This window comes from Sinohyriopsis cumingii, chromosome 3 (assembly GCF_028554795.1).
Source record: "Sinohyriopsis cumingii isolate HCF-2022 chromosome 3, ASM2855479v2, whole genome shotgun sequence".
Lineage (NCBI taxonomy): Eukaryota > Metazoa > Mollusca > Bivalvia > Unionida > Unionidae > Sinohyriopsis > Sinohyriopsis cumingii.
The window spans coordinates 64,420,172-64,444,492 of NC_142963.1; the positions used below are offsets into that span (position 1 = coordinate 64,420,172).

General features: G+C 36.4%; 1 protein-coding gene across 3 annotated transcripts in view; it reads left to right on the forward strand.

The window, feature by feature from the left end:
• LOC149802998 (putative E3 ubiquitin-protein ligase HERC4) overlaps nt 1–24,321 on the forward strand; it is a 155,588-nt gene that overhangs the window by 16,862 nt on the left and 114,405 nt on the right. For all 3 annotated transcript variants that reach the window (XM_089952541.1, XM_089952543.1, XM_089952542.1), the window contains exons 4-7: nt 5,349–5,425; nt 10,320–10,509; nt 14,337–14,368; nt 15,176–15,267. In XM_089952541.1, the coding sequence (XP_089808667.1) occupies nt 5,349–5,425; nt 10,320–10,509; nt 14,337–14,368; nt 15,176–15,267 (391 nt within the window). The remainder of the gene's footprint in view (nt 1–5,348; nt 5,426–10,319; nt 10,510–14,336; nt 14,369–15,175; nt 15,268–24,321) is intronic.

Here is a 24,321-nt window from a genome sequence, read left to right on the forward strand (position 1 = left end):
AATTTCTTTAGGCCAAGCTAACTTTGTAGATTTTTCATAGTTTGGAAATTTGGTTAAACTTTGAAGTGCCACCTCTTATGACAAGCAGAATTAGAAATAAATTATTTGACTTAAACCATTTGGGAATGGATTTCAGATAGGTACGTTTTGTCATGTTTCAGTTCAAAATGTTACGTTTTTTCTTCAAAAATACCTTATATAAATGTATGCAGTTATCTTACATGTATTGTGTAACTTTCATTTTTGTGTGGTGCCAGCCTTTATCTTGCCTGGCATTAAGGCAAGGGAATTTATGGTGTGGTTCTTTGTCGATTGTCCATCTGTCAATCAACAATTTCTTGTTATCACTCAAAGGCCATTTCTTTGATCTGATTTGATCAAACATGGCATATAAGCTTTGGCATCAAGATCTCCAATAAGTTCAGTCATGAATGAGAATTTTGCATATTAATGAGATGACCTTGCATCTGATTGGCTCAGCTCTTACATCTCAGGAGACCAATTATGTGGTCAAAATTTTGATCAGACTTGGAATATTGGCTTATATCATGTTCTTTGACAAGTTTGGTGTGTGAGATCCATGCATAATAATAAGGTAATTTTTCGTCTGATAAGCTGAGATTGTCAGCACTCTAGTGACTCTGATGAGATATAGTAGTGATAGAGTTATCAAGGCTTTTGTGCCTTGCTCCTTGTGCCATGTATTTTGGCCAAATGACTTAAAATAAGCACAGAAGAAACAATACATTGTAATTAATTTTAACTGCAAGGAATATATATATTACATAATTGCAATTATTGATAAGTAAAACTATTTAATTGACTGACATTATAACAAGCATTTTTTCCCCATAAACTTGACAGAAAATTTTACGAACGCTCCAGTGGTCTATGGGTTAGAGTGTCAGCCTCATTTGCCAGATGTCTTGGGTTCAGTCCCCACTCAAGTCATACCAAAGACTTATAAAATGGTTTTAACAACTGCCTCGCTTGGCGTGCAGCATTAAGAGGGTATTGTTAGGACTGGTCGGCCTGGTGTCAGGATAATGGGACTGGGTGGGACATAACAATATGACTTAAAAATTTTTAAAGCTATGTTAAAAATCTAGATGACACACACAGTACATAATTGTTTATAGATAATTAAAAATATTTAATCAGTTGACATTAAAACCAGCATATGTTTTCCCAAAACTTCACAGAAAATGACAAAGTATAAAACATTTCCAGTAAGTAACAGCCAATATAAATGTACATGAGAGCACATGCAGAGGGGTGCTCACACTATAGAGTTTATATATACCAACCATAGTGGTCACTGATGTTATGGATCAGTATCCTCAACTTTACAACTCCATGTTTTGGGGTTATTTCAGACTAACTGTGAATCTTTTGGACTTTGTCAAACTTGGTGAGATTTTCAAAACTAAACAAAGAATTAAACTGCTTGTTCTAGTGGCAGTTGAATAATTATTTATACCTATAATATAGCCCAGAGTGCTATGGTATCATGGGTTTTAAAGAAAGCCATTGGCAAACTGGCAAAATGGAAACACTTACCTTCAAGATATATATATATAAATTTAATTTCCAGTTTTAATCAGATGATTGCAAGAAATAATTGATAAAAAAGACACCGTGTAGATTCTAGGTTATGCAAGGGGAGTTACTCTGATATCATTTTAATACTGAAAAATATCTGTATGATGGCATATATTTATCCTAATGTTGGGAACTTGATGTGTACGTTGCACAATTTGTAAATGAAAATGAAAAATGGATTCTGCTTCCATGGCTCTCCTTCCGACAACTTTGTCTTCCAATGGCAGAAACTTATGTGAGAGAATTCAAGCAATGCGGGGGGTCCCAAAGTTGTCTAAAGCGCTCACCGTTCCAGATCACTGCCATCTCACTGTGTGTGTTTGACTCTCAGGCTTGGGTGATGTATGTATGTGAGAAAGCTTGCCAGTAGCTTCTCATGGGTCTGTGGTTCTTCCTAGGGTTTTCCAGGGTTCTTCGTCCACCAGTTATACTGGCTGTGATGTATAACCTATCTTGTGCTGAAAAATGGCATTAAACCCTACGACAACAACAATCAAGTAATGCATCTGTAACCACTTGTGATTGTGGAGTGGCATCAAGATTGTTGGTGTGTCACTGACTGATTTTGGGGTCAAATGTTAATGATCAAGGTTGTTGTGACCAAATTTTGTTGATGGTTTGCACTTAGAGTAAAATGGAAACCTTTAGATTTTGGGTTCTAAGGGTGAGATGTCAAAGTCATGGTAAGTCTGATACCAAAATAATGGTTTCTGCATTATAAGTTTAGTTCAAGGCTGCATACAAAGGTCCAGGTTATTGAGATCCATTGGTTAATAATCTCTGGAGTCAACTGCATCATACTTGTGCCTATATAATGGACTGTTAAACTTACAGTAGGGATATAATGTACTATGCAAATTACTCTTGTTTGCTTTTCTTTATTGCCAGCTTCTTGTTAAATAAAAATATTCTTTGATGATACTTACCAGATCGTAATACATGTAGTCCATTTCGAGACCTGCACTCAGTTACAACTTCTGCTCCAGTAGTAGGTGCTGAATGGTGGAATTTGATACCAGTCTATTTACTAAAGGGGAGACCACTAATATCTAACTTATGTTTCAGCAAGCAGAAAATGTTTTAACACTTTTAATGCTTAAAAAACCCATAAGACTGTGACTTGTTTGTTTACTTGTAAGGGCTGGATTTGTGGCGTACTGATAGGACTCTTAATGCATTATGAATAGGTAAGAATTATTGTTGAAGCATGTTTTACCTTGAAAATTTTTGGTTTCCTCATCATTGTAGATCCTACAAAATCAACTTATGATGATTTGGGTAAGTCACAGATAAATAACACCTTATCAGTCTGAATGATACAGCATTTGAAATAGCTGTCCTGTGACTAGTGATATTTTGTATTACAGGTTACTTTTTCCAGGATGTATTCCGAGTGTTAAAAATTCATTTTTGTGTTAAGATTTTTGAGAAATAATCTGCAGAAAGTTTCAATTTGCTTTCTTTGTAGAGAACATTTTTGTGGTTTTTTTTGTTGTTGCATATTTAACAGATCTTGATCGGCTTCTAAAAGAGCATAGCAGGCAGATACATGATTTGGTCATTGAATCTAAAATGAACCAATCAGATCATTTTGTCTGAAGTTGGATTGAAGTTCTCATTGAGTCATCATCTGCTAAATGGGTAACATGGATCGATTGGTATTTCGCAAGTTCGTAATTTCACCACGATTCAAGTCAAAATTTTGTTGGTATTTCACGAATGCTGAAAAGTTGGAAAGCAATTAGAAAACTACTAGCAGGAGATTGTTTGCATGATAAGAAGAAAGAAAAAAAACATTGTAAGTAAATGGATTATAGAGTTTCCATGGTTTATATCAGACAAAAGATTGGTGTTACGTAACATCATGCTACAGACCTTTTCCTAAAGTGTAAATCTCATCTACTCTGGAAGAATACAGAAAGATGCCATTTGTGTTAGATTGTAAAAATCTGCAGCATGATGTTTTGAAATATTTAATTAAATTTATCACAGTTGCAAACAGGATATTGAATTTTTTTAGATGGTCCAGTTACTTTTCTATGGAGCTAGCCTGCTGGGCTAGCAGAATTAAAACAATTTGTTTGAACACTGGAATGACAAGTTCATTTTTAAATGTGCAAAAAATGAAGTAGTTATTGACTTCATACATATCTGTTTAAAACAAAACATTAATATTAAAGTCATTTGTTTGATATCTTATTCTGTCCAGGGCGGCTTAACAAAGAATTAGTTCCTTTGTCATAACATTTATTTGGAGCAACTGGGAATGTGTCAACATTTGTTTTCTATCAAGTGCTTTGTTCTTAGAATGAATACACCTTCGAAAGATTAAAGTATCCACTTGCAACACTTCAGTGAAGAAAAAAGGATTATTAATTGTATAGTGATGGGAAGTATTGATGGTATTGATTTAACTACACTGAATATGAGCATTAAGCCAAGGGATAAATCAAAACATGCAAATAACTATCAGTCACTTATTTTTCATGCTATTATTAACAAAGTAATGTTTGTTTTCATGAAGTTATCAGTTTATTTTGATGTTTAAAAATGATACTTGTTGATTTTGTGAAGCTGAAACCTCTAAACTTGGCACAGTTTTAAATGAAATTAAAAATTTAAATTCACTTAATACAGGTGCTTTAAAGTTTAAGATGGTCAGACATTAATTGATAATGGTAATAAATATGTTTGATTATAGGCTATGGCCCCTGGGTCATTATGAAGATGGGGGAGTACATTGTATTAAAAAGCAAGGAATTTGCAATGTTGAACCATTAGAATACTTGCTAACCATTAAGTTTTTGGCGTAATCATTAAAAATAATCTTCACCAAATTACATCTTATGCAAGACTGCTAAACTTTTTTTGTACATTAAAAAATAAAATTAAAATAAAGCATTAAAAAGTTGTCATTTTTATTATCATCTCTTTAATTCCACTCATAAATTTGAGAGCATTCTTTAAAAGGTGACTGCTTCGTAAGAAAAGCATAAGAGTAGTTTCCTTATTTGCTATTTATGGCAACTGTATATGACACCATTTCCAAGAAAACAGATGAGTTTTTGAACTTTGCTTTACTAGTTTGTTTTATTGATAAACTGGTAAATTGATGAACCATTCTATACTTTTAAAGAAAATGGCAACAGATGTTAAGTGAAATGATTGACCATGTGAGTTTTGGATGTTATATATTGGAAAATGTTAGAGCAGATGGATCTTTTCAAACTTCAAACAAGTCGAAAAGGACAAATCAACACTGCTTTACAAACTTATAAGAAGAATATAAGAGTAATTTAATACAGCATTCTGAGCACCTAACTATGATCACTGCAGAATCCCAGATTGCGATCATTCAGCAAAAGTTACATGTGGACTAGTTAAAAAAAAGAGAGCTGAACATAAATAATTTTTCAGCATATTTTGTGTTTGTATACTGGTCCTAATCCATATGGATTTTATACTTTGTGACAAGAATTTTGACTGGCTGTAGAATCAGGTTTATAGTACAGATGTATCTTATTCTTAACTGCTGTAAATTGTAATTCTGGTATTAATATATAGATTACTTTTTATGTCCAAATTATGTTTTTTTGCCACTTATAATAGCAATAATTATGCTTATGCCTCTTGGGAGGTTGGCTTGTATGCATTAGTGTTACTGTAGTTCATTTTTGCTTCAATGCAGTGGTCTGATGACTGGCATCTTGTAGATTTTCACATTTCTTCCATGTTCTCTCTTCCAGATTGATTAAGGCTTTGGTACCATACACTGTGATACAGATTGCAAGTGGAAATAACCATTGTCTGGCCTTAACAGACAGTAAGTTATTTTGATGCAAATTTGTTATTCTTCTTGATCATACTTGTTAGATCCATTCACTTGTTTCTGCACAATAACTCTATGATTAGATTTCTGTCATACTATACAACATTACTAGAAGGTGTGTATTACATCAGAGTTCCTGTCTTCATGGTTAAGGTCATGGTTCGTTACTTCCTGGAATTTATTATTGGATTTCATCCAAATTTGGTCTTTACTGTGCAGTAAATTCTCTGATTATTAATGGATTTTAACCAGATTGAGTATAAAGCACTGATAACATTGTAGCTGAGTTCCATTTTCAGCATCCTCAGTTAGCTTCTCACAGATTTTTTTTGTCCACGATTGTCAGACTCAACAAGTTTCATTTCCTGCACAGTAACTCCCGCAATTATTATTAGATTACAGTAGAACTTTGATTATCTCACAGGGTATGGGAACAAGACACGGATATGAGAATAGTCAGATAATAGAATATATACATTAAATGTATTATACAATAGACCGGGTCATCCAAAAATCATAATATCTACATAATGTACATGTACCTGATTTTAATATTTTGACGTACAATGCCCTGACAGTTAATTGGGTGATGGATAGTCGAAGTTCTACTTTGTTGGATTTTAACTAGATATGGTGTACAGCTTTATTATGATGAATGTACAGTTGGAAACCACATTTCACTTCATCTTCTGTAGATGAACTTGTCCTGATCTAGAAGCAGCAAAAAATCAATCATCAATACTGCAGAATTTTCTGTTGCTATATTATTGTATTCGTTATTAACACATTAACTTTTTGTCATTTTTGCCTAAAAATCGAGTAGGAAACACATTTTAAAAGCTATTTCAGAATAGAATCGAAAATACCAAATCCCCGGTCATCTTTCAATAACATACTGCCTAGTGGTTTTAGAAACATCGATTTTCATTGGCTATTTGACTCGCGCATGAGCAGAAGGGTAAAAGTTGGATTTTGTTTTGATTTTTTTGTTGTGCTAAACGAAGCCATTATTTTTGTATGGAGACCACTTTTTATTCCAAATGCCCATTTTATCCTATTTTTTGCAAAGGCTCATCTGTCTGTTTGCAGTTATATAGGTTTGCCTTAGGTCTGAGACCAAGAAGTCTAAAATCCGGACACAAAATCAGATTCCGACCACGGGCAAATTTTGGGTAAAAAAAGGTCGGGTCCAAAAAATGAGGTTTTTCTATCTGTATTTTGTAGTGCAACTAGGTATTCCAGATTATTTGGTATCATTGTAGAGCTTCATCTGTCTACCTTTCTATAATACCACCCACTTTAGTGTATCATGCATGACCATGATGCTACAGAGCTCGGCAGTAGGCTACTACCTCCTGCCCTGTAAAGTCATTGCTAGGGGTTAATGTGTTAAGATCCTTCCTATCCACACGCCCAAATTACACTTTGCCTTTTTAAAAAGTCCTTTACCAATCATCTCATTTTTTCAGAGTAAATCTAATGAAATCAGCCTCCAGTCATGGCCATATGTCACTGTATATACAGATGTTTTGAAGGAGGGAGACAAAGTTGAAGCTACCATTGTAATACCCCGCAGCACTATCTTGAGTTGGTTAGAGATAAAGCTCCCTTTGTTTTTGAGAACTTATATCCATACTGAAATAGTTGAACTTATTGAGACCCATTTCATTATCTTTTTATACCCCAGCCCTTAATGAGGTCAGGGGACTAGTTGCAGGGAAAAGCAACAGACCAGTCATGTTAACAAGATTATGTCATACATTGTTATAGACAGAAAGGGCAATAACTCAAAAAATATTGCAAGTGCAAAGGGATTGATCCATATGCAAATCATGGGTCATGACCATAATATTTGCCAGGTTGTGTTGAATTTTACCTTAACTTTTATAAAACCTAACCTTTAATTTGTACTAGATAGCCAGGATTCTGTTGAATTCTCTTTAAACTATACATACACACACACACACACACACACACACACACACATATTAGTAAATCTCTCTGATTGGATTTCAGCAGAATTTTATACGCTGCTTTTTATTGATTAGAATTTTTCTCAGTAGTGTTCTGTGTCATTGTTTAGTTGAATTATTGCCTCTGATTATTAGACCCATCTACATTCATATCCATTACCATGAAGGCACATACCTTGTCTGCACAAGATGCTTGTCAACATTGCCTTTTAGCATTTGTAGTTTGTGGTCAGAAGAGACACGGTCCATGGTGCTATATAAAAGATGATATTGGAAGGGAAGAGAGACAAAGATGATGTTGATGGATAGTCACATCCAAAACCTTGTCTGTGGCTATTGTAGTCAGGGGTTCTTTGATAGTATTTCTCCCTTCTATGATTGTTCAAGCCATGCCATCAGCTGCCATAACATCTGGTCAGCAAGATGTATAGAATCCGGTGGCATTGGATGTGTCCATGCTACACCTGTCCCAAGCATTGCTCAGGTCACAGATGAGTTGACTTGTTCATGAGATGACCATGTAGATTTTAGCTTAAGGGAAGATTTTATCACCCCATTTGTCTTGTTTTTCAAATACAGACATGGAATTGACAGATTAATCTCTGAAATTTTGTTGTCCCAGTTGGCACAAGTCTCATGCCACCCCCTGCATGCCCAAGCATGGCTTGGTACCTGCAAATCTGGGTGCCTGAAGGTATGATAATAACCTCACTAACATGTTTTACCCGCTATTGTTGCAGCTAACTGTCATTCCAGTTGGAACCATCCATTTCAGTCATCCATCTGGTCACACCTTCTGAATTGCAACCCAGAGGTCAGTTCTTTCAACAGGCTGTGCTGCAAACCAGCAGATAATCTTTTTCTATACTGAACAGTATGAAGACAAGTGTAACTGGTTCTTCATTTTGCTTTCAAACCTTCCATCCAGCAAGGTGTCACTTTGCGAATGTTCATTGCACATCAGGCTCCTGGAGATGAAGGCCATAATGAATGCAGTTAAATATTGTCATGTAATGCTGTTTGGAAAGGGCCTGTTCATTTGACCACTCCAATGTAGCAGACTACAGTAGAAGGCAAAATTTTCTCAGGAGGTGTCATCATCAACAAATCCATAGCCAAATCTGCCACATCCTGGGCATGCTCAGTCTCCTAGCACACTCCTCATCATAAAGGAATCGTCTAATTCAAACTAACCAGTCTCTTCACCCTTCTATGTTCAGATGAATCTGTGCCCACTGGGGTCACCTTTCAGATCTCGTTGTGACATTGTGGAATGCAAACCTCCAATCTATGTCTCTCCAGTCCCAGATTGGGGCCCAGGGTAGCTCAATCATCTAAAGTGCTTGCATCTAAAATCATCTAAAGTGCTTGCCTTTAAAGATTGCTGACATAACTCCATGGTCTGCATAGGTTCAAGTCTCGGACCCAGCCAATGTAGGTATGTAAGAAAGCTTGCCACCAGCTTCCCATAGGTTGGTGGTTCTTCACAGGATGTTCGCAGGTTCTTCCTCCATCAGATATATTGGCCATCATGTATAGCTTATGATGTGCTAAAAAATGATGTTAAATCCACAACAGTAACAACAACAACCAGTTCCAGATCCAACTGCCTGGCAGTCAAAGCATACAGATGTTTTTATTTCAAGAACTTTATGATTTGAAAGAGGGACTTGATACATATACTGTAACAGAAATGTTTCAAAATTTGACTTTTAAAAGTTAATTTCATCAAGCCCTTCAAAAAATTTAGTCCAAAAGATTTTGTTTGATCCATATTTGACATAGTGGTTGTACTCCTAGTGTACAGTGATCAGGTGTTCATTATTAAAGAAACATATTTGACTTCCATATTATGGTTTCCAGAAAGTGCATTCATTCTGAATTTGGCTTGCATTTCATTACAATTTCACATGGTAAATTACTTGGCTGTTTTGGGTATTTATGATCAAAGTTCTTCAAAAGTTTTGTACATTATGGGGATGTTGGAAGAGTCTGATTATGAACAAAATCTACACATACTTATGATGCAATCTTGTATTTGTTGAGCTTGTTGCTTCTAACAAGGACTGATAGACTGGATTTTGCTTAAACTTGAGAAATTAGCTTATCATATATACTCACTTAAAATCAAGTCAGACTGCAAACAACAAAGATCATGATCTGCCATTGTATAATATGCCTGCAGGTCAGGGTTGGTTTTGTTTGTTCTACTGATTGTTCCTAACCAGCTGCATAGACCCATGTATTATGCAGTGGCAGATCTGGGTCTGTGCAGTTTTCAGTTTGATTCGTCATTATAAGCAATAATATATGGTATAAGTACAAGTGAGTATATACAGTATATCATTATGGTTTTAAACAGGTTTATGATTTGCATATATGTGATTTTGCATCTGGTTTGCTGAGCTTATTCCTTCTCTAATGACTATTTCTCATCTGATTTTGACAAAACTTTTATAAATAGGTCTGTATCATCAAGATGTTGTATCAGTTTAAGTGTGAGCAAGAATTATGAATATTACATATACCTTTTCCCTTGAAAAAATGTTTCTTTAGACCATAGTAAAGTTGGTAAAATCTACATGCCATAATGGTTGGGAGATGGTTTACAAAGGGTTATATTCTTACAATATACAGAAGCCAGCTTAGTGAAAAGGTCAACTGTTAAGTTACATAAGCCAGGTGAGAATTATCAAGGTCCCAATAATATTTTTGTTGAAATCGACCACTAATAAGTGACCACCATTTAGCTTTAAGAATCTGCTGGACTACAGTCAAAACAAATTGTAAAATCTTTAGAAAAAATGACTTGGTTATACTGAAAATTGATGTGTGGAGGCACCATAGATGGTTGCAATTTCAAAAACTAAGCTAGAGGCTGCTTGTGATAGTGTTGACTGTGTTTAATTTTCCAGATGGCATGATATTCAGCTGGGGAGATAACCGTTTTTGTCAGCTAGGCCTGGGAAATTCCATGGAGACCTGTGACAAGCCTAATCCCATCCAGTGTCTGCAAGGAATTCCAGTGGCACAGGTAGCTACAGGTGGATGTCATAGCTTTATCCTCTCACAGTCTGGACAGGTCTTTGGCTGGGGAAAAAATAGGTAAGGAGACATTACAATATGTGTTTTTGTATTTTAGAGTTTATTCATGGGTGTTAGGGTAGATAGATGACTGGTAACCATCTGTTATTGAAGAGGAACTCTGAGACTTTTATAATTATCTTGTCAATACCGTTATGTACAAGTCACCATTGTTATTTTAAAATACAAAGACTTGTTGTTCCTGATCACCCTTGCAAACATTGGTTGTGGTTCAAATGTTGTTTTAGATCATTGGTTACCAAACATTTTTTTTGTACATAGACCACTTTAAAACTGCTTTGAGTTTTGATGGACCAATTAATGATCTTTCCTCATGTTTACTTTGCTGTTAGGTAACTATTTTAAACCTTTCAGTGGACCACTTGAATGGAGCTCATGGACCACCAATTTTCTGAGGACCACAGTTTTAGAACCTCTGTATTAGATAGTTTGATGTTTGGGATATGATTTGCATTGTGGCAGCGCGGTCACATGGATAGAGTTTTATGCATATTTTTAGATCTACATTTTGTCCTTCAGTTTGAGCTCAGCTGGTGATAGGAGTTTTAGTATGAAACTTTGCATTCACATTCAACTAGAGGTTTTTGGTATTACTGGCACAGTGGTTAACCGCAATATATTTTCCAGTGGTATGTACCCACGATACGTTTCACTGTACCAGTATGTCAGTTTTTCTATCCCAAGGAATCTTGTAATGATATTAATGATATGAACAACGTATTTTCATTATTCATGACAAAATAGTTAAAAATAGTATTCCTTATTGTTTTGCAAAATTCTTGTATCTGCCACCCACAGAATAATGGGGAATGTTACAAATATGATTACATTTACGTTCCTTTGATCACATATTTGTCATGTGTCATTTATGCCAACATGGTTTTCAAATGGAATGTTATGATACCTAATTGGGTAAAATCCAGCTTTCTGAAAAGTTCAGATTTTAAAAAAGCAACAACAGAAACCCACACGTTATGTTTTATTTATTTACTAGATTATGTAAATGTGTTAATTATATGTATTTTTTTGTAAGACTGCGAATCATCCTATGATTTTCAGAAGTACATTTGTCTTCTGCCTGAACTTAAGGTAATTTCTCAAGAACATTAAAAAAAATATTGTTTGCTGAATAAGTTTGTTTTATGTTTACTTGACCTCTCTGAGAAATATTTTGCCTGGGTGTTGGCATCCCACTGAAAGTATCCCTGACTATTATATTGATAGATTAACAAGAAAATTGTAGGCTTCATTATCAACATTACCTATTTGTATCAACAGTCTTTCTAATGTCTGCACAATGCCTTTCAAAGTATCAACTATAGTCTAAGCTGAATCATTCCATTTTAGTTACAGCTTTTAGATCACAATGTATACAACAGTTAAATACACATAGCAGATTCATCTGATATATGCTACTGGCCATTTGGTGATTGAATTTGTGGAACGGAGGGGGGCTGTTTTTTTCTTTTCTTTCATCTCAAAATAAAAAAATTTTTTCTTCCAAATAATATCATATATATAATATGATATGTGTTATTTGGGTATAAATCAGAGCAGGCTATTTTTCCAGCTATTGACAGACACAAATTAAACACAAAAGTGTCAGGTCCATGACAAAGAATTGTTGGTCCTTAATATCACTGCAGTTTATAATGGAAATATCATGTATGTTCAGATATACAGTGGTACAAAATTTTTCATGGTGCCCAGCTCTACATTCCTCCCAAGATATAGTAAGTGCAAATGGTACCATTTTCAACTAAAATTATGATTGCCAAGGCTGCCATTGTTGAAAATCTTCTTGTCTCTACTGCTCCTGAATGGATAATGCCATTGACATGGGGTTTTCAATAAAAGACTCTCCATGATGTTGTGTTGGTTCTGAATGAGATTCTGTGTTGCTACTATTGTTTTTTTGCTAATCCTCTTGAACAGAAAGTAATATTTACTTGGCTGTTTCACTAAAAGACATCTTATGATATGTAGTTGGTTGTGAATGAAACTGGTGCCTATCAGAAATCCACTATGGCTGTAATTGTGACTGTCTTGAAAATATTGTTATCACTATTCCTCCTGAACAGATGTTCATATCTACATGGGTTTCTCATTGAAGGAGTAGTTGTGGTTGGTATGCCTGACTATTGACTGATAGGGTGTAGGTTCTAATCCTGCAATCAGACCAGCCTGGGTCAGCTACTATGGTGTGTCCTTGGGCAAGGCACTTTACTCTGATTGCCTTGGCACAAATTAACCTACGTTATATACTTGCATATAAGACAAATAAGTGTTTTTAAAAATACATACCTGGAAGAAGGAATGTTAGCGTATCCATGGGACAAGGTCTCAACTTAAATTTTTTTAAAAGTTTTCTTGTTGACTTCAGTATATATTGTTATTGTATTATTATTGTAAATCAATGAAGATGACATCACATGCCTAACTTAAAGCCCCCAAGGATCTCTGTACCAAAACCCCATGTGAATATGACCAACCATTCGGATGGATTAGCAGTAACGAAATTTTCAATATAGCTGGACTTACGAGTCATCTTGTGCATGGGTCATGCCCTTTTAAATGTTTTACATTTTCTGTGTGTGTGTGTGTGGGTGGGGGCTCAGCTTATAGGTGAGAAGGCTTGTATGTGAGTATATATGGTATTTGTGTTTCTGTGTCTTAAAGCACCAAACCAGTAAAGGACACCTTATGCTTTCTAGTTGATCCTAAATAAAAATTATGTTGACTTGATGGCTTATATGGTGGTTGTGGTAGCCACCTTGTAAATCTTTACTCTGGCTATTTCATCTGAATGGATCGTCACAGTGACAGGTTTTACACTAAAATGCTTCTTATGATATCTAGTTTGTCTTAAATGAAAGTGTATCTGTCAGACATCCAATATGGCCATAAAATGGTTTCCTTTAACACTTCTCACTTTATATATTTGGTCCCAAATGAAAGTGATGCCAATGTAATATCTCATAGCTTGATCAATTTTGTAAAAGCTTCTCCAGAACAGACATTTCTAACATTAAGGAAAATGCTACTTTCTTGACAGATTCAGTTGTGCCAATATTAAAATGATGCTGATATGACCTCCAAATGGCCACCTTTATAGCCATCTTGAAAATCTTTAAATACTTATTTCTCCTGAGTAGATGTTGTATTGAAATAGAGTTTTCATTACAGCACTATTGCAAGAAGTAGCTAAAGTAAAGATTGTTTATTATGTTCAAGTAGATATTCTGTGCTTTGGGTAGTCATACTTTGGATGTTAAACTTACAAAATTTCCTTTTGAAGTCTATTTCCTCCACTATTTTTGGCCGATGTACAATGCACTGCTGTTACATGCTATTGGTTTGTTGGCATTACATACTAAGAGAAACAAATAATCCTGTAGATGTCACTAAGACAAAGCACTAAAATATCTGCTTGATCCACCAAGGTGTAGATAGGGTTAACATGTAGGAACCTTGGCTAGCAAAGATGGCATTCACTGTGGTATTGCATTTTGAAGCTTCAGTAAAAATAAATTTAATGGTTTTGGATAAGATTTTTTTTCCCCAGAACATTTGAGTTTAATTTTCCCAGCTGAATTCCTAATTACTATATAGTCCAAAGGCTTTGTTATTATGTTCCTTTCTTATAACATTTAACTGGTTATAGTGTTTGAATTGAGTGGTTGCTGTACTAAACAGTTGAAAAAGGCAAAATATAAAAGGACAGAATGTTTTTCTTGGGAAATGTATGAGTAACTTTTTGACAAAGGTCCCTTCAAATTGTCTCCTAAAAATCCAATATTTAAACATTTATTGCATTGTATTTTCAGTTTTGGCCAGCTAGGTGTCAGTGATGAGAAAGGTAAGATTTATTTTAAATTTGTAGACTGGTTGTTGTTGTTGTGGGATTTAATGCCATTTTTCAGCAAAATATAGGCTATACATGGTGGCCAGTATTAATGGTGGAGGAAGAACCCAGGAAAGAACCACCGACCCATGAGAAGCTACTGGCAAGCTTTCTCACATACCCACATAGGCCGAACCCGAGACTCAAACCCACACAGACAGAGGTGAGATGGCAGTGATCCATAATGGTGAGCGATTTAGACCACTCGGCCACTTGGGGCCCCTTTTAGACTGGTATCTTAAAGAACAAACAAAATGGAAAGAGCAATAGATCTCTAAATGAGCAGGGAAATTCATGATGTTCACAAGAAAATGCAAGTATTATATATACTTGCTTGAAAGTTGGATACTACACAAACTGAACAGATCTGCTGTCACATAATGCACAAGCTGATCTGGGTCAGTGCATTTTATAGGACTAAACACTTGAACAAAGAACACAAACTTTGATCAGCAAGCAAATTATATCATGCCGGATCAGGGTCTATGTTGTTTGTAGTTGGTCTTGGCTTTCAGTGAATATATAGGGTAATGTGAAAGAGTAACCTGGTAACCTAATACATTTTACTGATTTTACAGAGGTTAATTTAAAAATTCTCTGAAATTGATATATTTTGTATCACTATTTGCAAATATTTTCACAAAATCATTACAAGAAATGAACCTTTGAACGATTTAATGGTTGGAACAGAGTTATTTCAATTTTACAGTATTATACTCTTCAGTGCAGCTGATTAATTTTTCCTGTTTGACACTTCTCCAGATCGTCCACATCCATCATTATGCAAATCCCTGAAGAACCAGAAAGTGAAGTATATCTCCTGTGGAGAAGATCATACGGTGGCTCTTACTCAGGTTTGTTATTAGTTCCCAAGATTCAGTTGATAGGAATTAACTTTACCTTTTTTTTTGTCTTGCCTGCCCTGACAGATGTTGTTATTAAATCTCTGCTGGCAACTGCAGTAGCAATATGTACATATTTAAGATTTTGTCTGAATCGTCCAGAGCTTATGGCATGGCCTATTGTCAATGAATATCAACACATGCATGCATACACACACATGCTCGCACACATCCATTGGTCCTGATTACAGTGGCTATTTTGAAAATCTTATTGCTAGTCTTTCTTTACTAATGGTCATTTTGATATGGGGTTTCTGCTTCAAATAAATTCCCCAGTTACATTATGTTAGGAATATTACCCTGTTATAATGCAAATCAAGCCCAACTAAAAGATGAAAATCATCTTTTTCTATTTCATATAGATGAAGGGTAGTAACTCTTGCCAATTATATCCCCTTGCCACCGCCATTTGTCGCAAGCTTTTTAGCTTCATTCTGTTCTGATAACATTGTACATTTTACCTCTAACAACCAAAGCCCTCTTAGTGTTCCGATTGGACTATCCAAACTTAATTTGGGTTTTTTTGTGCATTGTACAAACATTCTTCTACAGGTTGTGTACATTATTTGCACAATTTCTGCCAAATTTGAGTGGATTTTGTCTATTTAAGACCCATGTTACACCATGATATTTTTGACTTCCATGTTTTCATTTACAAGCTAGTGTGACACTATTTTCACTTCATTAGTAAGGGGGTTGGTTTTAGCAAGTTAGTAATATGTTAAATTACTAATTTATGCTTTGTTTTCTCTTCTTGTTTCGTTTCAATAGAAATGTGAACTAAATGCATGAAATGCAGTTCAAAGCATAGTCAAGAAGACATCAAAACGCAACACTGACTATTTTCAATTACTCCATTAGTAACGTGGGTAATATTAGTGAGCTTGTAACATGCTGAATTGCTAATTTATGCTTTGTTTTCTCTATTTGTGTCGTTTCAGTAGAAATGTCAGCTGAATGCATGAAATGCAAAAGTTCAGAGCAAAGGAACTCAACCATAACTCTTGTTTTGTATACACTAAGTGTATATTGTCATATGCTATGTGTATATTGTCATATGCTATGTGTATATTGTCATATACTAAATGTACATTGTCATATGCTAAGTGTATATTGTCATATACTAAGTGTATATTGTCATATACTGTATTATCATATGCTAAGTGTATATTGTCATATACTAAGTGTATATTGTCATATGCTAAGTGTATATCGTCTGTGACATGTATCATATGTAATACGTGGACAGAGGAAATCTGGGCTTTAGTATTAGTGAGTTAGTAACATGCTGAATTGCTAATTTATGCTTTGTTTTCTCTTCTTGTGACGTTTCAGGAGAAATGTCAAATAAATGCATGAAAAACAAAGTTCAATGCAATAGTCCAAAAAGGCATAAATGGGAAAGAAAGACTGAAGAAGATGATGATGCTGATATCCTCAGTATAAATCCAAGGATAACCTAAATTTTGTCGCTTTCAATTCCGACTAATTGGGGGAGTGCCTCCCCTAATTTTAGACCTGTCAATGGGTGCAAGTCTCCCCACATGCCCTAGCATGGTCTTTAGGCCTGTAAGTCCAGACGCATGATAGCTTGTCCTTTATCAGTTGGATCCATTTAATAATACAGCCTCACCATCACTGGTTGTCCAGTTGTCACTGATTGTCCAGCATTGGGGATTTTTGGAGAAAATGGTCCAGCCAACTAGGATTTACGGGATCTTAGTGAAAGGTTCATCCATTTAGCCATACTGTCAGTGACATATCCTTAATATGGCAGGGATTTCAGTGAGAAATCTATCTGTCCAGACAGGCCCTTGGTGTGGCTGGTACAGTGTGTAATGGGGACAGTTTTCTATATCTCCATGATCCTGGCCGACCATATGTCAGGAAAACCAGCAGACTGATCTGGCAGTGCTGGACTTCCTTATGTTAACTACTTATAAACTTGTGAGAGTTAGTGACATTTTCAAAGCGATCGGAATTGAGTCATTCAGGCCACCTGGTATAGTTTATCCAGAGCTGAAAGCAGAACAAGGTCAGGACTTGTCACATAGTGAGTGTGACATAGTTCTTACAAACATCAGTACTTGGAACTGATCATGGATGGACTGAATTTAGCCTCAAAGCCACAGTCAAGGATATTTATAGGGTATCGGCAACTTCAGAATACCCTCCACTTCTACCACTAATCAAGACTATAAAGGTAAAGCATCTGTAAATTTCCACCAGGAGGAAGAGACACCGTCCTTTTGGCTCCTTCCCCACTCAACTAAAATTAAGGAGACTGCCTGTCAGGTAGTGCTGCTGACCCACGGAATTCTAAGGCTTTCTTTTCAGGAAGCCAAGTAGCAGCAACATTCTCAGCTCACTGGTACAACACTCACTCAGACGTCTTTAGTATTGGTCTCCTTGCTTTTGATTTTTTTTAAAAATTGCCTGCAATTCATATGTCTGTTCCACTGTTTTTAAAGTGGACAAGAGTGCATCCAATCCACATCATAGCTTGTCCAGAACATAGGCATTATGTCTTCAGTGTTAGATTTAAAGGCAGATGAGTTGACTATTTCAGCCTTCTTCAACCTGATATGACATGACACATGTCTGTGGTCCATGTCACTCAAGCCTCATCCTACCCTGGCTTTACAGATGACCCCATTTGGGTAACCATTACTCTTGGAAGAAAGATTAAAGAAGTTCAGAGGCAGGCAGCCAGACAGCCTACATGTGGGTGGCCACCTCCTTGAGTTTCAGATTCATTGAATCTCCCAATTTCTTCAGACTGTTTGGTTGATCCAGTTCATTTCAGAGAGGCTTCAGATTTCATTTATCCTACCCCCTCCCATTTCCACCTGCCCTCTCTTCATGGATGTACCATCAGATTGGGACAAGGATGCATTTCTGCAACAGGAGATAAGGTCACACATTGAAAAACAGGAAGTAAAGATGGGCAAAGGCAACAATCTCTGGGGTACTGAAATTCAAGATGGAGATGACAGGATCATTTGGCCTGTCCATCTGATGGGAAAAGTATGTCATCAGTCTAGATCATATTTTCACATCCCTATCCATGCCACAGAAATTTCACCAGTTTGCTTACCACAACACAGTTTATCAGTTCAAAGTCATAACCTTTGGCCTGAACATCTGCCCTTAGATTTTTTTAATCAAGGTTATGGATTGCATTACTCAGTCTTCACTTTTAGATCATCTAGGCTTTCTAGTGAACTGGGAAAAGTATGACCTCCATCCATTCCGGCTTTTTGTTCATTTGGGTATGAAGCTTATCACCCACATGAATCAGGTACAGCTTCCTCGTGTTCATATAATCAGGATTGTTGAACTCATTGAGTCTGTTCCCAACAAGATGTTGATTTCAGCGAGAGAGTTCCTGCAATTTGTCCAATTATTTGATATGGTAGCAGACTTGATCCCAATTGGCCATCTTTTTCTATACCCCTTACAAATGACGTTGCTAGCACAATGGTGCTCCATTTCTAGTGTTCACAATCAAACAGTCATGCCCATGGTATGATCATTCCTGTAGCAGATGAGAAGCCCCAAGCAGAAATAATGGTATGTACAGACACCAGTACATGTGGTTGGGGTGCCCACCTGTTGCCAGACTTAACTACCATCAGTGGCACATGGAAACCAGTACAGTAGCCTCTTCACATCAATCTTTTACAAATGGAGGCTGTCACCAATGCATTTCACTTCTGTAATGATTGACTCCAAGGCAAAATAGTGCTCATTATGTCCAACAACTCAATGATGGTGTCTTACCTTTAAAATTGCCCAACCTTTGTGTTGTGATTTGGCAGTTTCTGCAGTGGTGTGATAATCTCCATATCTATGTACCAATAAGGCACATTCACAGCAGACTCAGTGTCAATCATCTATCCAGGAAAGGACATGTCCTTCACACGGAATGATCTCTCCATCAATTTGTCTTTATTCTGATCTGTGCACTTTGGGGGTGTTTGATGATTGATCTTCTTTGAGACATGGTGGAATCACAAATTGCCCACCTTTGTCTCTCCAGTTCCAGACACAGAAGCTTGGGCTGTCGATGCTTGGTCAATCAGTTAGGAGGGGTTGTCTGCATTTGCCTACCTCCCTATTGTCTTGGTACAAAACATAATGCAGAAGTTATGGGGTCAGAAATGCAAGATGATTCTGATAGCCCCTCTCAGATGGGACAATGTCTGGGTTACTGATCTATTCAAGCAACCACAGTCATGGCTGTTCCATCCCTGCCCAGACTGTCTTCTTCTTGTTCAGGCAGCCTTGTGAGCAAACAATTTCAACACCTTTGATTGTGGAGAGCAAGAAGGCCCTCCATTCTGAAAGTTTACCAAGGGATAGTGACATGTTTTCAGGGATTGATGCCATATCAATAACATTGTGCCTCTAAGTGGCTCTATCACTCAGCTGATCGACTTTTTTCTCTGGCTCTTCTAAGAGAAACAGTTGGCTTTAGTTACCGTCAAAGTCTACCACTTCTTGATATCAGACACTTTCCAAGAATTATTAGAGATTATGGTAGATGTGATATTGGGCATGATAAAAATCGATCAGATCTGTTAGTGATTGATCTCAATCAACCAAAATCCTTCACGCTGTTTTCCAAATGGAATCAGTCCTGGGTTTTAACATGGCTTAATTCAAATAAATTTGATCCACACTTTGCTAAAGTTATTATTATAAAAAACATGTTTCTTGATAGCTTTAGCTTCAGCATGCAGGGTGAATGAGCTACATGCTTTTTTGTTGACCTGAGCTGTCGTTTTAAGTTCATATTGGATGTTTCAGTGGTTCTCTTGACACAACCAGGCTTTATAGCCAAATATAGGTTATCGTCCTTTGGTAATCAAAGAGTCTTCATTCACTCACTGTCTTCCTTAGATAGGTTGAGAACAGTGGCCATGCAAGATCCTGTTCGCACACTACTTGAAACACACACAGACAAGCAGTGGTGCACACAAATTCCTCTTTCTTCCAGTGAAGGCTGGGAAACAAGTTATCACCCCTCAAGCCATTGCTTCGTGGCTGAAATGGCTATGTGCTCTGCATACTCTGTCTCACAAGATCTGAGTTGATCATGAGATTAGAACAGTCTCTGCTAGCCTCAAGTAAAAACATAATGTTTTGATCTGAGTTATAGTAGAAGCTGTTGGCTGGCATGCAGAGTCAACCCTCTTAAGTTTTTTTCCCAAAGATTTAGCTTCGCAGAGGCAACCTTGAATCTGGTAAGTCCAATGGCAGCAGCCCAAATGACCGCCAGACCTAATAAAAACAATCAACACAGCCTATTAACTATGCTGAAATTTTGTAGATAAGAATATATCAATAATTATCTTCTTAACCATGCGTATAGGTCACAGATTAATTGACCCTAGGCTGTGTTGCTTATGTAAGTAGTAGAACAGGTTGTTGTTCACATGGGGATTCCAGCCATCATTCCCTAGAAGGATGCCTGAAGTAGTGGCCAGATACTCAGCATTCCTTCATCCTATTATTCTCCTAACATAATATGATTGGGGAATGTATTTGAAGGAGAATGTAAATTTGTAAGTAACGTGTATTTCTCATAGAATACCTACCCAGTCACATTACTTAGAAACCCTCCCAACCACCCCTATGCAAGCAACCATCTTTCGTATATCGCTCAGCTAAAATACTAGCGACACCTGGTGGTGGCACAGGGTATATGGGCAAGAATTATTTCTCTTTGTCAGTAGATAGACAGAAAAGACAATCATCTGTATATTGAAAGATACTGGTCCTAAACATCATTGGGTTAAATTAAAACAAGATAATATCACTGTTTCATCATATTATAAACCACATAGCTTCTCCCATGAACTGAGAAACCCTGCCATTTTTCACATGTACGAATTAATATTGGTTGTATCCATGGGTCAGCTGATTTAAGTCAAATGCTGGAACACAAGATTTGATGATCTTACTGTTGTAAACGTAAGAAGCCAACACCACACTATGTAGTATTATCGTCAGCCCATTTTCACCATTCAAATTATTCCAGTACACCGGCTGATTACCAATATTCACCTGAGTCTTATTTTTAGTAAATGCATGCTTTTCTTCTCAGATCCACTTAAAAAGTGGGCTAGGCTTTCTATTCCCTCTCAGATCAGTTTGTGTGTCATGCGTGAATGTTGTAGATTAGTCACTAATGGAATTTGTCAAATGTATCACATCACTACTTTTGGAGCACTCCTGAGAAAGAACAGAAGTACAAGGAGCAGCTTTGTTGACTGAATTAAGGGGTGGCACATCTTAATTCTAAATGATTATTTGAACATCATTTAAACCTAACAGCTTAATTATTTCAAAGAAGGATTTGTGTCAGATCATTCCCTTCCTTCCAGACTTCAGTTAGATTGGAAGAATGGTGAAATTTATGATGGTTGCATCCCTCAGAGAGGAAGGTGGAAAGCTAGAACATGAACTCTTATGTTCTGTTGTCAGTTTTGGCACTAATTTGATGTATACTGAACTTTGTAAAACAAGTGAGAAATTGCATTTCCTTTGCCCAATCTGAAGTAAATTAATGGCTCACTGGTCATGACCAGGTCCATTACCAATAGAATCAATCATTTTATCCAATATTTCATCATATAAACATGTGAAAGAAGACTTCTGATATTGAAGATACAGTAGTCCCCCTCTTATAAGGCCACCCCTAATGCAGCAGGGAAGTGGCCTTATAATGTGGGTGGCCTTTGTAGAGGGGGATGACAAATGCGAATAGTAAATACATATGAAGAAAGTCACAAGTACATTTAATTTTAAATATTTAATATTTTCATTAAAAATCACATGCATGTGAAATAAATGTGCAACAAACTGTGTCGTCATTTTCAAAAGAATGCTATGAATAACCACTGATATAGTTTTAAAACTGTCTTTATAATTATGTTACAGATCACATCATCTGTCACTTTGTTGGGAACAGTCTAAAAACAGACCAGTCTCGTCACATTAAAAATATCCTTGCTGTCATATCTCCAGCATATATCATTTAGTATTTTGTCCCAATCTTCGACAACTTCATTATTAAGATCAGCTGATTCTCCACTAAGGACAGAACACTTAATATTGTGTCGCACTTGCAACCATCTGTTACTTGCGGTAAAGTCGTCATATCCCAATTCAACTGACAAAATTGTTGCTTTTTCTTGTCATTCAAATCAGGATACAAACGTCTCCTGGCTCAAACAATCTTCCTTTCTCCGTCCATTTCACCTTCCCACTTCTGCAGAATTGTTTTATTATCGTTCATGGTATTGTTTATCTGAGTCTTCCCGACATTAGTTTTCTGCAAAGATCCTTGACGACCCCCACCCCTGTCAGGTGAATTACTTTCACTTTCTCTTCTAAACTGATAATTTTTCTTTTCCTCAATGACATGTTGATCTTTTTGCAGTAAGTTATTCATGTTGCCAACTACAATACTGATAAAACAATTTTGTATGCATCAAAACAAATTGCCATGTGTTTTTAAAGGAAGTGATGTTGTCACTGATTCGTTAGTCGCAGTCTGGTACCCTATTGTTTTTATACGTTTCTTTACACTAAGTGAGAGAAGCCAAAACGGCTTCGATATGTACCATTAACATCACGCAGATTTGACCTCGCGACCGTTAGGATTCGTAATTTTGACAATTATTGTCAGTAGTAATAGCCACTGATTATCAAAGTGAACAAGCTCAACATCTTACTAAGGGAAGCCATAAAGGCTATCAAACCATTTTCCTGCTGACTTGGGTATTGTACATCGATACTGCCACTTCTCAGCTGTTACTACTGTTCAATAATTGTAATCTTAACAATTATCAGTGACTAAACCAGACATCTTATGATAACACAGCAGTAAGGCTAATTGGATTACATGTATGTACCCTTTTGTATGGATTAAAATTTGAGTCTTTCTCGGTTTTTATGGAATAAATTTGGCTTCTCGTGAGGCATAAATGATATAATATTAACCTTAGTGGTAAATGTACTTTACTCGACACTTCTTTCAGTAATGAAAACCTGACATCGGGGAAACAGAAATCGGATTACTTAACACACATTATGAATAAAATACTGGTTCTGGATACATATTCAAATAAAATGCGGCCGGTTGTGAGGGGTAAATTTTATATTATTGCACTAATATGCTGGCCGCTGGTCACGTTAGCCGGGTGGCCTTTTGCGAGGGGCACTTTTGAACACAAACTCGTCGGTGCCAATGGATTCTGGCCATAAGGAGCGGGTGGCCGCTGGTCAGGGGGGGGCCGTTCAAGAGGGCGACTACTGTTTTGTAGTTCTTTGACTGTAACCTATTTTTGAGGTCTGTTTAATGTTATATAGCAGCAGTGGTGAAGTGAAATTAGAAAAGTTTTAAACAGTTTTCGACTTCATCATTGCTTTAATAATCTGATATGAAAGTATGCAAAATCTTTGTATAAAGTGACAATTTTGAACTCCACACACCTACTTTGCCCAGTTTTGCCAGCATTGCCTATTATGGCTGGAGAGGTAATTTTGACCAGATATTAAGGTGTAAAAAAGCAGTACCAAACTTTAAAATGATTAAGATGACTTCTTGTAATGAAAAATGTAAAATTAAAAAGGTATGAATGGAATAAGGGAAAAGTTCTGACAAGCAGGATTCACAAACTTTATTGGGATATTTCAAAAGGAATATTTTGGGGCCTTCAGCAGAAATTGGTTCAGGTGGCCGTGATTAATATAGCAGAAACACCACAGTAAAATTGGCTTGAAATAAAACAGTTAAATAAATTTGTATATGTTTAAAATGCATCCTATTGCTCAGCACAGCCTTTATGAGTGTACCAACTATGCATTCTTTGAGAGGATGTGACTTATTTTCCTTTGCGAAATGTCAGCAACAATTGGTGAAGACAGGATTGATTTCAATAAGGTGTTCATTCAGATGAATAAAAAATGAGTTATACACAAAATATGTAAGAA